Genomic DNA, 14309 nt, shown 5'->3' with positions numbered 1-14309 from the left:
TCAAGCCAGATGTGAATAGATGTCACAAGGTTTTAGGATTTATCATGGAAATTTGTGCAGAGAAGGTAACCTGTCCGTGTGCTAATCCAGCAAACAAAATCTCTGGTGACCCAATGATTCACTCGCAGGTGCTCTGGCAATAGAGCCAAGCATGGGAAAGAGCCATCGAGGCTGAGGCGATACCTTTCCTTCCAAACACCATGTTCCATGCTACTTTTATTTGTTTAACTGTCTGTTTTCATGACAAATGGAAATCCCAGTCCTTCCTGCTGAGACTGTGTGTGATTGCTGCCTTCTGCTGTGCCACATGGCCAGACCTTGCTGCAGATGGTGGGGAAGGGACCCAGACCCCAGGGCAGGATGTGTACCATAACCAAGATGCCACCCTTGTCTTTGTCCTGACAGAAAGCAAGCCCTGGATCTTATATTTCAGACTGAGTAATCTCAAGATAAAAGGGTAGGAATTTCCATGCCTTGTAGAGTATCTCTACACCATGCAATAAGGATCCCTGAAGCTGGCAGGGAAGAGACCAACTCGATAACAAGTCCACATGGGCCTGCAGGATGTTCTACTTATGCTAATAGCTCCCTTTCAAGGGAGTTAGAAGAAACTTAACTAATTCACCTGGGGGAGTACTGCAATAACACAGCCTGGCATTAATTTGCTGAAGTGACTACCTCCCTGTTAGTGGTGACCACAGCCGTTCAGCAATGGATGATGCTGATCATCGTCTCATCAGCTACATCCCTTCCTTGCCCTCCTTGTGCTTCGGCCAGGAGGTGAGCTAATGTTTCTGCAGGAGACTCCCATGAGCTTCAGAAAAACACTATTTTTCTCAGAGCCAACTTGAGTGTTTCTCCTGGTGTTGCACCATGGAGACATGCAAGGTCAGTCACACGTTGGGGTTCTCTAATCTGCATTTTGCTGCACCATGCAACCATGTCAATCTCTGCCAGTAGTGAGCTCATGCATCAGGATGGGAAGAGCTCATGTGTCCCCCAGAGTTGCTTTCAGGAGCAAACACAAGCACAGAGGTGTTCCTGAGTTCAGAAATCCCCCTTGGTTCCCTATTTTCTTATAGATCCAACATAAAGTAGCCTTGTTTGGTCAACTTGCTTTGACTGAGCCCTGGTGGGCCCTGGGCAGGTCTCCATACTGGGTCTAAACCAGATATCATCAAGCTTTGAAGCTGATTTTGGAGTGCTCCTTATTAGCAAAATGGATGTGTCAAAGCTGAGGGAGGTACTACAAAGTAAGGTTTGAGGAAATAAAGTGTTAGCAGCAAATTCTGCATTTGTCACTGTCGATTTGGTGCTTTCTTGTGGAAAAAACATAAGGAATATATTCTGCTTCTCATCATACATAATGTGGTTTTTACCTGCACCCTAGATATTCAAGTACACCTGTACAGATGGGGGGAATGAAACTGCAAGAAGTCAAGTTGACGGATTTCAGGGCAATATTTTTCTCACCTACTGGAGGCCACAGCTTTATGGTGAGAGGAGATGTGTCCTGATGGGCTCAATGCTCTATTAACTAACTTTCTGCTCACTGTAAAGAGAACTCAGGGATGTGCTCAGGGAGACACTTGTTTTGCAGTTACACAATTACACACCAAAGCCTAGTTTTTTTGTTTGTTTGTTTTTTACTTTTAATTTATCCACTATGGGTGATGGTCATTTCAGCCCACTTGAGAACCCCTACACCCTGAAGAGCCTGCCTACAGCACTCTCCTTAGCCTTGGGAGAATATTCCTGCCACCTCAAGCAACAGATGTGGGGAAAAATCACACGTGTTTGTGCCTACTTAATTACTGTCCCACTTTCTTACTCTCTTACTTCTTATTTTTGGGCTGCAGAATGAACCGTGCCCCTACCATTGGCTACGAGTCAGATGTCGGGAGCAAGACCACTCACCACTTTGTTTACCCTGAGAGCTACAAAGAGCTGGCAGAAAACGTGAGCATGATCCTGATCCCCTTCAAAACCCTGGACCTGCGCTGGATTGTCACCGCTCTCACCACAGGCACTATCAACTTGTGAGTAAGAGCAACCCCAAGTGGACAGGCTGAAAGGGTGGGAGCCCACCACCTCATATTGCTGTTGGAGAGAAAATCACACGCTGGGCAAATCCCCACTGATGAAGTCTAGAGGAGCTTTACATCCACTCTAAGAGCAGGGGTTAGCCCTGAACACTTAATTTCTAGGAAAAGTGTAATGTTATGGTGCAGTCTTTGAGGTGAAGATCCTTGGCCCCACACAGTGATCTCAGAGAAATGAATGGGACAGCTTTGCTTTTGGAGACAGCCAGTTTGAGCATCAGCCTCCTGGGCTTTGGGATTCTGTGCTTCATTTTGGGTTTCTGCTCATCCAGCCTCCTCTCTGGTCCCTTGGGAGTAACGTGTGTGCAGCCAGCATGCCCATACCCAGAGGTACCCAGCAGAAATCCACCTGCAGAATCAGGCATAGGACAGGTTATTCATTCAGCATGTTCTTAGACATCCAGGTTATCCCCCCTGTGACACTTCGGTGGCCAAACGGTCCTCCAATACACATTATCCCTCTTGCAAAAGAGGACAAAGAGACAGAGAGGGATGCTCAGTTTGCTCATGAGCAGAAGCATGGCACTAAGACATGCAGCCAGAGCTTCCTGCCATGGGCAGGTCGATCAGGAGCTTGGTGCATCTTTTGCAGTCAAAAGACACTTACTTCTCCCCAGTCTTCCCAGCAAGGCCCTGAGTGCTCAGGACTTGAAGCATTTCTTTGAACAGAGCTGTGCCTATCTATTGGAAAGCTAGCTCCATGCCAGCATTATTTTACTCACAGGACGCAGGGAACAAAAGAGAGGCACTACTCTGAGACTCGCTCTCGGGCTGGAGAGCCCCTCCAGAGCCTTTCAGTTCCTCCTCTCCAGCTCGGCCTCTCGCCCCTTCCCTCCGGCCTGCTTCGGAGAGCAAAGCCGTGGTTCGAGCTGTCTGCCTGGTGTGATTTTAATTTCCTGGTGGGAAATGATCTCCACTCCAGGTGCTCTGGCACAAATTCATATCAGAGTTCAAACATACGGGGCGGGGGGGGGGGGGGAATGGTGCTTGAGAGATGTGTTAGGATCAGATCTGGGGTTAATTGCGGAGCTGAGGGGGCCTTTGGGATAGGTTGCGGCAGAGAGAGATGGAAAATGAAGGCTTGACTGTACGTATCGGCTGTCACCCAAACCATCTGGATCTTTTCCAGTGTTTTCAATAGAGGAGAAACAATCCTGCCTCCACCCTTCCTGGGAAAAGCAGCATTTCCTCCTGTGTGTGACTCAGGGCCGTAGGGCCCAGAGCAGAGGGAGTACTGCAAATGGCGCTTCCCGGCCTTCCTGTGCCCATCACAACAGGTTGTGTTGGTGTGCTGGGCTTCAGCGCCCCAGTGTGACCATAGACACCCCCAGGATGGACCTTTAGGGAAAACTAACAAACAAACAAACAATTGTTCCAAGTGAGGAAGAGGCAAATCTCCCCTGTCCGGTCCAGGGACCTGCAGTGGAAAATGGTGATGAAGTGGGAGGGAGTACTTGGGATCGGTGTGGTTTGGCCCCATTGAGGGCAGAGAGTGACACTGCGTGTCCTCAGCTGGCTTTTTCCTTCCCCTTTTCTCATTCATACCTCGATCCCTGCATTTGCCTCTGAAAACCCAGCTAAAAACTGAATTTCTGCTCAACCTCTCCACAACAGAAGGGCAACATCTCTGCTGTTCCAGTATGAAGGTGTCTCAGGACTGTGGCACATGGTGACTGACAGCTGTGCAGAGGAGGCACCGTTGTTTCCTCTGTTACCTGTGTGCCCTGGCCTTAAATTAGCACATTTTGCCTGGCAATAATGTGCCGCACTGGTATTTATTTTCTGTTTTTATGAGTACTTTCAGAATGAAATGCTGTCCTGCTTAATATATATTTTGTCTGCACCAGAATTTGAAATATGAACAAAACATATGTTTCTTCTGAATGTCTCCTGGCAGATTGTCTTTCCTCCTATAAGATAGCTTTTCCTAATTCAGAGAATGAAATGCATGACATTTGTACTGTGTGTGAGGTTATCTGCTGGCTGTAAAGCCACAGACATGTGGGATTGCTACACATAGAGCAGAGCAGATTATGTTATTCCAGAGAAAAGTATTTCAAGACATTTCAACTTTTTTTCCCCATTTCAGAGTCTCAGAATATGAAAGCCTTGCAAAAGTATGTTCCTATTGACCGAGGATTAGACCTCCTTTGCATTTTTAAAGAAAACATTTTGATAGGACTACAAATGGAGTTTTAATTCTTCTTTTTAAAAGTTTTCTTCTTTGCAAATTAATTTTAGATTCTCTTCAATTCTTATTAACATTCTCTTAATTTGTAACAAATGTGTTTTAATTTCATTTTTTTTTTTTGTCACCAGCACTTAATATGTCCAATCATAAGCTGTCACACACACAAAAAAAAATCCATCCTCTTAACACACTTATAACTCAGAAAAATCAGCCTACTTGGAAAATCAGCTAAAAATTATCACCAACCTTTTTTGCAAAGCTTAGGGTTGTTTTTTTTTTTTTTTTCTTTCATAAGCTGTGTTGATAAAAAAGGTTGAGAAGCTCTGCCCTTAAACCTGAATCCAAATGCTATTGGAATTGAGGGAAGGCCCCCAGCTGCCAGCAACAGCCTTTCAGTGAAGCCCCTTGCTGCATCTTTGTAAAATCCATGCCTGTGCCAGTAAGTCAGCAGAGGGCCAGTTGCTGCCACCATCACCCACCCATGTTTCCATCATTGTCACTGCTCTGTGCCCAGTCTGCAAAGCCATTCACTGTGCTTCAGAAGTCAGAGCAAGTGGACTGCAGTGGTAAAGTTGAGTGAGCCTTAGCTTGGCTGGAAGATATAACTGGTTGCCTACAAGGCAGTCACAGGAATAATTAGAAATCACACATGAACGGAAAAATATCTTTGCTTAATAAGTTGCAGGATATAGATTTATAACTAGATTGTATGTATGGGCTTGGTAAGCATCTGATATAAATCAGTGTGCATTTACCGCATGGAAGAAATACCAGTGTTTTAAGATTTTGGGGGAAATTGCATAATTAATAAGCTGGCACATGCTGGGGTAGTAAAACAAGACAATCATAAACACACAAATCATAACAATGCATTAAACATAATTTTAGATTAATGGTAGAAACCTACGAGGACCCATTAAACACAATGTCAGATACAGTGAATAAGGAAACTACTGACTGTACATTGGTGAAAGGGAGAAAGGATCAAATAAAAATAAAACCCACTTGAGACTTCTATTTTAGAAGAGAAGAAATATTCACCACCTTACACCCACTTGCATGGCCATCAGGTCTCGTGCAGAGGCTGCAGAGTGTAAGCTGAGGTCGGGGTAACGGCAACCTAAGTGCACTCGTACAGAAAGATAAGCATTCCTGTTCTTTAGATTTCTATACAATGATTGATTTTTTGTATTCTATTCAAATGAAATAATAACTTCTAAGACTCAAAATCTGTGATTTATCTTATTTACCTCACAGCAGTATTAATTCATGCATTTTTTTTTTCACTGTCCAAAAGAAAAGACAAACAGGAGATATCCTTAATAGTAGATATAATGAATAGCTGAGTGATTCTCTCAGACTTCTCCCATTTAATTGATGGATGTCCCATTTCAGAGTGGGTCTGTAAGTCTGATCCAGTCTCTAAGAGATAATGACCTTCTGCCTGCTTGGCAGCCCAAATTTTACGTGACCTTAACAGCAACGGTCTGCATTTGGTTTTAAGTAGTGTGCCAGTACGTAATGCAGTTGTATGTAATTCTGCAGCTAAGTAACAGAGCAGGACTTAAGGATTGTCCCATGATTAGCATGACTGACTTATCATCTGACAAGTGTTACAGTAGTTTCATGGCTGGATTTGAGCCATCTGCAAATATTGTCATGAGCGCTTCTTTTGCACCTGGCTAGATGTCCGTGAAATATGCCCTCCTTATTTCCTCTATAACACCTTTCTAGAAAAAAAAAAGCAAAACTGACTATTTGCTTATATAATAATGAGGAGATTTTGCCAGCAAGGAAGCCCTTTCTGTCTTCTTAACCTTAAAAAGGGACATGCGATCACCAATTCTACTTCTATGGACTTTGCTAACCAAAGTCAGGCATGGGAAGCTAAAGGCAAGCATGAGATTTGCTGAGGGCAGACTGAGAAGTCTGCATGGATGTCCCTTTCTTCTCCATTAGCACTGCCAAACCTGACATGACCCGTATCACATCTGTGGGGACTGGGACCCACTTATCATGTTTCCCACCACAACCAGCCCAGGGCAGGCATCACAGGTGAAGTACTTAAGGAAATGAGGACGTGGGTAGGTCACCATGGTTTTGGGAAGACGTAGGCTAATGTTTCAAAGTGCTGATGATTGATGGTTCAAAGAGACATAAAACCTCACCGATAGGATCCATGTTATTGCCAAAAATCACACATAAAAATCACACATTTAGATCAGATTAATGGAAGGGTTACAACCAGCCCAAAATGTAAGCAGGGTATAGTTTGAGATAAACTCCAGTTACAAGACCAGTTCACTAGAATTTTCCTTCTTGAAACAGCCTCGAGAATTTTTTACAGCACTCATGACGAGCTGTGTGGTGTCAGCATGTGCTGTTCATGGGACACAAGGAACTAAAGACTTTTTTGTTTCAAGGCATGACTCATGATTTCAACCCAGTCATAAGGTATGACCTGGAAATTTTATGCTCGGAACTGCTGGCAGCCTTCCACATCCCTCTGGGCAGGCAGGGAATAGCCTGCTGGCGAGGGGCTGTGTAGTGGGATGCCCGAGTTGCACACAACTACAGAAATGAGGAACACTGCTACCACCTATTCTGAAAAAATCATGCGGTAGTTATAAGTATTAGGAGAGGAAAAGTCTCCCCCTGGTGGGAAAAGGTTTTTCTGCCATGAAATTAAATGAAAGCCATTCTGGTCATCAACATGCAAAAGCTGCAACAGTGATGGTACAAGAACTGGAAGTTGTGGGCTCCATGGCTGTACAGTATATAGTCAACCAAATCCCTGATGTTCTACTGTCAATAAATACCTTGAAAATTAAAAGATGTAATATCTTCCTATAAACTGTGCTTCAGTGAGAGCTCAGCTTTTTCATGCTGTATTACTTAATTGCAGCCTCATTTTCCAACTACTTAATGTATTTATTACTTTCAAATCATTTGAATTTATTACTATACCTGAAGAATATTATTTATTTCTTTGAGAATACATAAAAATAGTAATATGTTGGGCTTTTGCTAATCTTGGTCATTATTTTTTTTTTTTCTTTTAACAGTACATATGTGCCAGTTCCGCGGAAAATCAAAGTCAAAAAAGAAAAGGTGAGCAATGCTGGTCTGTTAATTTGTTCTGTGTATGATTAAGCAAGCCTGGAGACTGGGCTCAGGCCAAGTCCAGGCTGGTTTTGTCCCAGGTGCATTAATACTCCTCCAGGCAATGTTCAAGCAAAATTTGGAGGACTGCAGAAACAACGGAACATTCCATGTTTTTCACAGGGACAGAACTGAGTAATGTGGATGTAATCTGTGCCGTGCCACTTGCCTCAAGGCTAAAGAAATACTTCTGACCCATTTTACTTCACAGCATGAATGTATAGAGGGCAGTCAGTGAACATCACTTTCCTGAGAAAGCCAAAGAAAGATGGACAAACCCAGTGCCCACCCTACAGCAGTCAGAAGAGGCTCTATCTCATGCAGCATCCTGGCTGATTTCTCGAGTACGCTATGATTTAATAGGCATGCCCTACTGCTGGAAACAGGATTTCCAGTGGGGCAGGATGGCCATTCCCATGTTGGAGATCTAGCCACCAAGCAAAGTCTTTTGTTGTTGTAGCTGCATGTTCTAACATAGCCAAGGCAGGATGTGTAGGGAGAGGTTAAAGATGTTTCATCTTCCACGGACCTTCCAGCAAAACAAAGATCTCATTCTCTCAGCTTTTGAAGATGGTTATTTTCAGAGGATCTCAGGCTCCTAGTGTCTCAAGGGCTGGTACAGTATGATGTCAGTCCAAGAGCATTAAAATCACAGATTGAAGCACATTCTTCATTCAGCAGGCCAGGTTTTGCCGAAGGCTTCAGCTGAGACCTTAAACCAGTAGCAGTTTATATCCCTGTGCTTCAATCATGGGCCTCTGTGGCGTACTAAATAATCACTCAGCTCATCCCTACCTGTAGTGATGGACATATTAACCTCTGCAAAACCCTTGTGAGATATGCTATGGCAGGTTGTTAAACTGATGTCACAACTGTATAGCACCAGCCTGGGGTATGGCTGGAGGTACGCAACAGCTTCCCAATCAGGGAGACAAGAATATTGTATTTCCTCCCTCACCGTGCAATGCAAAACACCCCATGAGAAGCGATTACACACAGATAAAATATCAGCAATTAACCTCTGACTCTGCAAAAGAAAAATCCCTGCAGCTAACCAGATAGCGCTGAAACACTGTCACTCTAATTACAAGCACAGCATGGAGGGAAAACCCTCTCTTTGCCTGATTCAGAGAAGAGGGTTGAAACCAAGAGCTCCCACCAGTCCTTGGATTCACTGTTCAGTCATGTCTGATCTTAAGTGCAGTTTCCATTAGAAGTCCCCAAAGTTTCCCCAGGAGATAACCAAATGTGATATACGTCTTGCTAAAAAAAAATAAAATAGAAAAATAACAAAAAATAAAGTTTGAGAAACAGGAGAAACATAGCTGACACACCGTGATAGGGTTCCTGATAGTTTATACCTGACCTCTGGGTTTCCTTAGACCTGGAAATATAGAGAAGCCAGGACATGGTTGGCATACTGTGCAGAAGATTCAGTTCCTTGTACATTTCCCCCCCAAATCCAGCATGGCATCGTACATTTCCCTTGCTTAGTCCTCAGACTCCCCAGAGCTCACCTATGCTACCAGCAGGGCACTAAAGGGAGGGCTGGATGCCTGATTTCCTTCTCGCTTGCACAATCTCATACCCATTGTTTTCAGGATGAATCACTTGGGTTTATGGTAGTGTGATCAGGTGGGGTGTTGAGTCTGAGGAAGTTGTGTGTAATTGCACATAGTAAACATTATTGAATGTATTTTAACTACAGGACTGTATAGTTCCTTTTCACTTGTCCTCAGGGAATATGTATTATGCCTTTCTTCTCCACTGCCCGCCCACAATGTCCTTTAGGGATGAGATGCTACAGTTGTTTTTTTTTTTTTTTTTTTCTTAGGGTGTTTTACTAATGAATCCATCTCTCCATTTTTTCCTAGATCCTGGTTTACAATCCATCTTTTATCAAATACGTCTACGAAAACTGGCTCCAGAATCATGGGAGATACCCCTCCACAGGCCTTCTTTCTGTAATATTTGCACTCCACGTATGTGATGAGGTAAAGTCTGGCTGCTCTTGGATATGTGGGTATCAAACGAGGATGCTGGGACACTGATGCCCAGCGAGGTGCCAGGAACATGCCCTGGCCACTCACCCTTCATTTGCCATCTTCCCTCCCATTCACTTCTTCAGACAGATGCAGAGTCCTCAGTAACATTCAGATATGCTCAAGTGACAGTGACTGATTTTTTAATGTCTGTGAGTAGTAGGGTTTAAGATGCATTTCAGAAAATTTTAATTAAACATAAAGAGTGGGAGTCCATTTGGAATTAAAAGACATCTAAATATGGACTGTATCTACGTCTGCATTAGTTGTATCTGTGCCCATCTCATCAGAAGAAGCCCAGAGTATATTCTCTCTGACTTTTTAGGCTCCTAGAGGCATTGGCATTGCCTTGGGCATGCCCTCTACCTCCAGCTGCCACTCCAGGAGAGGGAGAGTCCCTTGGTCCTGTGTGACATCTGATCACCTTCAGCAGACGTCTTTAGTACCCAAGGACATCTCAAATGGCTCTTATGTTTGGGCAACTACATTGAGGTCTTACCTATGTGGTCAGTGGAGTCCAGAAGCTGATTCCAACCTCTTGGCAAGGCGTTTGGGGAGCAAGACTGCTTGCTGAGCTCAAGGACTGTGCTGCCTGGGTCTCCACTGACTGTAGTGGATGCTCCAACACCTCAATTTGGATATTTAAATCTTAAACATAATCGCACCTGAAGAACTTTGTTTACCAGCTCTTGAAAAAGTCAGTTTGGAGAATACAAATGATTTATTTTCAAATCCTTTTCTGTTCCCAAGCTTGTAGGTTTATGGCAAATGCCTGGGTTGCAGGAGTTTGAAGAAATGCCCTCGCTTGGGTAATGTGAGGTGTACCTAGGTGGTCAGAGACTTAGCTAGTTAGTGTAAGGCCATTTCAGCTCTACAAAACACTTCAAAGAATGGGCTTGTTAGGATGGGGGAGAAAAATCACAATGCTGTCAAAATTCCTGGTCTGGACACAGCTCTGCTGATAAAAGAGAGCTTTTGTCTCCCTGGCCTGTGTTGCTTGGAGAGGATGATGCAAGTATGCCAACAGAAATACTCCTGATGACACTGGCAGAAACTGTAGTCAAGGCAGACAGGATGGGCAGCTTGGGTGGAGCCTGGTTTCTGTCGAGCAGGCAAGGAGCAAGCCTTTGACATCATCAGAAATAATTTAAAGACAGCTCGTAATCAGGTGGGTCCAGGAGTTGCGTAGGTTAGGGTGTTTGTTTTGTGATCCATTCAAAGCCAGCCATATAGCCACACCCAGTTTTAAATAAAAGTCAACCGTGAAGTTTTGAATTTATCACCAGAGGAGACAGGCATAGCATAGCCATTGGTAAAGGAGCAGCTGGGAGTGGAGAGGCTGTAGGAGTACACACACATGAAGAACACGATGCCCGTCTGCCTCTGATCTCACAGAAGTGACTGCGAGTGTCATAAAATGAAGTATCTAAACAGGGCTTGACAGAGGTCATTAGTTGGAAGACTAGGAACAAAACCAAAGATTTTTCTACTCGTTGTGACCTTAATCTGATAAAGAGGAGATTCCCAACCTAGGTTGCTGACTTCCTGAGGTCAAACATCATGCTTAGGGAACAGGAATGTGTTTTCCGTAGTACTAAACAAGAAGTCATAGATAGATAGAAATTTCCTTTTCTGACTGGGTGCAGCTATGGTGGTGGTCTCAGTATAGCTTAGGGTGTGATGTTCCTTCATCAGGCCTTGGGCCATTATTCTGTGATTGTATCATGTCAGGCAGTAGAATAGTTTCATACAACACTGAGGTGGTACTGCCTATAGATGTACTGACAACCAAGAGAAAATTTTCAGCATTTTAGATAAAGACCAGTTCCTTTCCAGACCATAACAGAAGTTCTCTCTTACTTCCTAGGTGAATGTGTATGGTTTTGGAGCAGACAGCAAAGGACACTGGCATCACTACTGGGAAAACAACGCTTTAGCTGGGGCTTTCCGGCAGACAGGTGTCCATGATGGGGATTTTGAGTTCAATATAACTTTGACTCTTGCCTCCATTGAAAAAATAAAATTTTTCAAGGGCAGATGACCCTGGCCACAGGGACACGTAGGGGCTGCAATTTCCAACATGCAGCAGAACAAAGCTCAGTGAAGATGATCTGGATGCCAGCTGGGTTTGAAAGCGTGAATCTGTGGTGGATTCGGAGCGTCTCGCTGCTGCAATGCTGACTGCAGGGAGCTCGGCCAAGGACCAGCTTCCAGGCTGCACTTGATTTCCTATCTACAGATAGCTGGGAACTACAAATCAGTTGTGGGAATAGATGACATGCTGAATCACTGCTTAGGCTCTACGACTTGGTTCCCGAATTACTGATGAAAGACCTGCCTGTTGCAATTAGGAGAAACTTGGGCACAGGCACTGCTGTTTGTGTGTCCATTCTTTCCTTGAGAAAAGCAGGAAATCCTTGAAGAACAGTCAAAACATCTGGGGTTTTACACCCACTAGGGTAGCTCTGAACATCACAGTAAGGATTACCTCAAAGAAATGAATTCACTTCTGCTGTTAGTCTTCTTTTTGAATCGTCTCTTCAGTTTCCTCTGTTACTTCTGGTTTCATGCCCTATCAAGCAAAAATGAGATAAAGTTGCCTGGAGTAGTAACTATTTCTACCATTGCCTCATTCTGCATTGATGGCATCCAGAAAATGTGGATCAAATCACCTGTGATCATGTATTGTTTGTTATTGCTTCCTACACAGCCATAATAAGAGAAAAAAAAAATACTGAAAACTCCAGAAAAAAAAAAAAAAAAAAAAGGCCTTTTTAGTCACTTCTTGTCTTGTTTGGTTACATATAGCTTTTTATTTTTCAAATTACAATAGTCAAAATTACTCCAGAATGCTTATTTTTATTTTTAAGTTTAAGGTTGGAAAGTGGACTATTTTTTCTTTCAGTCGTTTACATGTGCCTTTTATAGTTGTGCAACAGATGTGATTTTTTTAAAGGTGACAAATCCTAAACTATTTTATTTTTATTTTTTTTATAAGGGGGAGTGGGGGATTAACCAAAGTGTAGCCTCCATATGGTATACTTTTGTAGTCAAAACTAAGAATAACAGCTCCTATATTGTATTTGAGCAAACACAAACAAGGCTAATTTTTGAAGGTAGTTTTTACCTTTTTTATGGGAAAATATCCAAATGTTCCAAGGAAACTTTTCCTCTTATTTTTTTTATGAATTTAGAAAGTGTTATCTCTTTACAATGTCGCTATTTGAAATGGAAGAAATATCATGGGTTGAAATATAAGATAGTGATGCAATAGTGATGAATCTTTTGCACAGTAGCAGCATCTATGAAGACACAATCTTCTCAAGCTTATCCTACAGTGTAAGCCTTTAAGCTGTGCACAGCTCTGGAAGAATGAGTGTTTTATTGTCAGTACTTCAGGGCAGTGAGAGGAGGGAAGTGACAGTGGAGATTTTACATCCACAGATTTTGCTGGAATCAATGTATTTAATCCTCGAGGGGAGAGAAATTATGAAATGAAGAACAAAGTTCAGGTAGTGGAAAGTGGGAAACAGTGGTTTTTGCTTCCCAATATTGTGAAAATAGTATTCATGGATTATTGACCAATTTTCAGCTCTGGTGAAGCCAGAGTTCTTGCCACAGACTTCAATGGACTTTAGATCAGGCCTGGGGAAAAAATGGCATATTTCATTTTTAACGGATTACAGTGATTGGGGTTTGTGGTAATTTACAAACCATCATCTAAATGACCCGTCTTTCATGCACCAATTGGGACGGCATGTCCAAGCGGATGGGTATTTTGGTGTGAGCTCAGTGAAAGCCTAGCCCGTCAACCAGTAGTATGCTTCAGTCCAAGGTTTGTCCCATTGGCCAGTTGTTAATAATGAGCTCTCCTCCAAGACAGCAATTAGTGGCAGAATGATGCAATCAGCTGGAATATGCCTGTTTGACCAAATGGACTGCTTTAGCCACACGGGTATTACTGGACTCAGAGCATAAAAAGAGCCAAGGATGCCAAATGTCTGTGTGAGGAACTGAACTCTCTTTGATGTACACATGTAATCCTTCAGTTTAGCAATATGGAAAGAGCAGCATTTTCAAATCTTCTTGACGAAACCAGTTCATGTCAAGAATCCCTTCTCCACCACGCTGGCCATCAGAACTACCCACCTGCATACCACAGGTGGAGCAAATTCAACGGGCTTGCTGTCTTCTAAAACCCCCTTTTAAAAAAAAAAAAAAAAAAAAAAAAAAAAGAAAAAAAAAAAGAACATTTCTACCTGAACCATGTTTGTTTTTTTGTTTGTTTGAAGCATTCCCACTGTTTAAATTGTTGCTATTCAATATGTTTCTAGCAAGATGTCATGCTAATATGACTCAAGAAAAGCAACTTTAAGAGGAAAAAATTTCCAGGGAAGAATCCAACAGTATCTTCACCCTGTGATTGGATTTTGGAGATATTTTTTTGCATCATGAGCTTCAAATATTTTAATTTATTTTCTTATAGACAGATGCCAGTAACAGGAACATTTCATTGCTATTTCAGTCATTTTTAGAAAGATGTGGAAGAACACTCATGGCGGTTTGATACCCATTTCCTGTTGATTTTTTTGTTACAGGTGGCAGCTTGCAATCAAGGAAAATGTTATAAAAATCAGTTATCTTATAGAGTGTGTTGTTTCGAAAGTTTTCTGTTGCTGCCCAAATTAAATTTCCAGTTTTTCCCTGGATATTCTGCCTCTGACCGCACGTACAAAACATCTTGGCTCATACTATTTTGGATAGATTTAGTGTCTTCATCGTGGGACAAGCTGCAATTTCCTTTTTTCTTGC

At 42.8% G+C, this 14309-nt stretch overlaps 1 protein-coding gene across 2 annotated transcripts in view; it reads left to right on the top strand.

The window, feature by feature from the left end:
- Positions 1-13146, top strand: part of ST3GAL1 (ST3 beta-galactoside alpha-2,3-sialyltransferase 1) — a 31340-nt gene extending 18194 nt beyond the window's left edge. For both annotated transcript variants that reach the window (XM_035318336.1, XM_035318335.1), the window contains exons 4-7: positions 1860-2039; positions 7359-7404; positions 9330-9449; positions 11365-13146. In XM_035318336.1, the coding sequence (XP_035174227.1) occupies positions 1860-2039; positions 7359-7404; positions 9330-9449; positions 11365-11538 (520 nt within the window). In that variant the 3' untranslated portion in view covers positions 11539-13146. The remainder of the gene's footprint in view (positions 1-1859; positions 2040-7358; positions 7405-9329; positions 9450-11364) is intronic.
- The last annotated feature ends 1163 nt before the right edge of the window (positions 13147-14309 follow it).

Source organism: Oxyura jamaicensis, chromosome 2, assembly GCF_011077185.1.
Source record: "Oxyura jamaicensis isolate SHBP4307 breed ruddy duck chromosome 2, BPBGC_Ojam_1.0, whole genome shotgun sequence".
Lineage (NCBI taxonomy): Eukaryota > Metazoa > Chordata > Aves > Anseriformes > Anatidae > Oxyura > Oxyura jamaicensis.
This window is presented reverse-complemented; position numbering and strand designations above follow the sequence as displayed.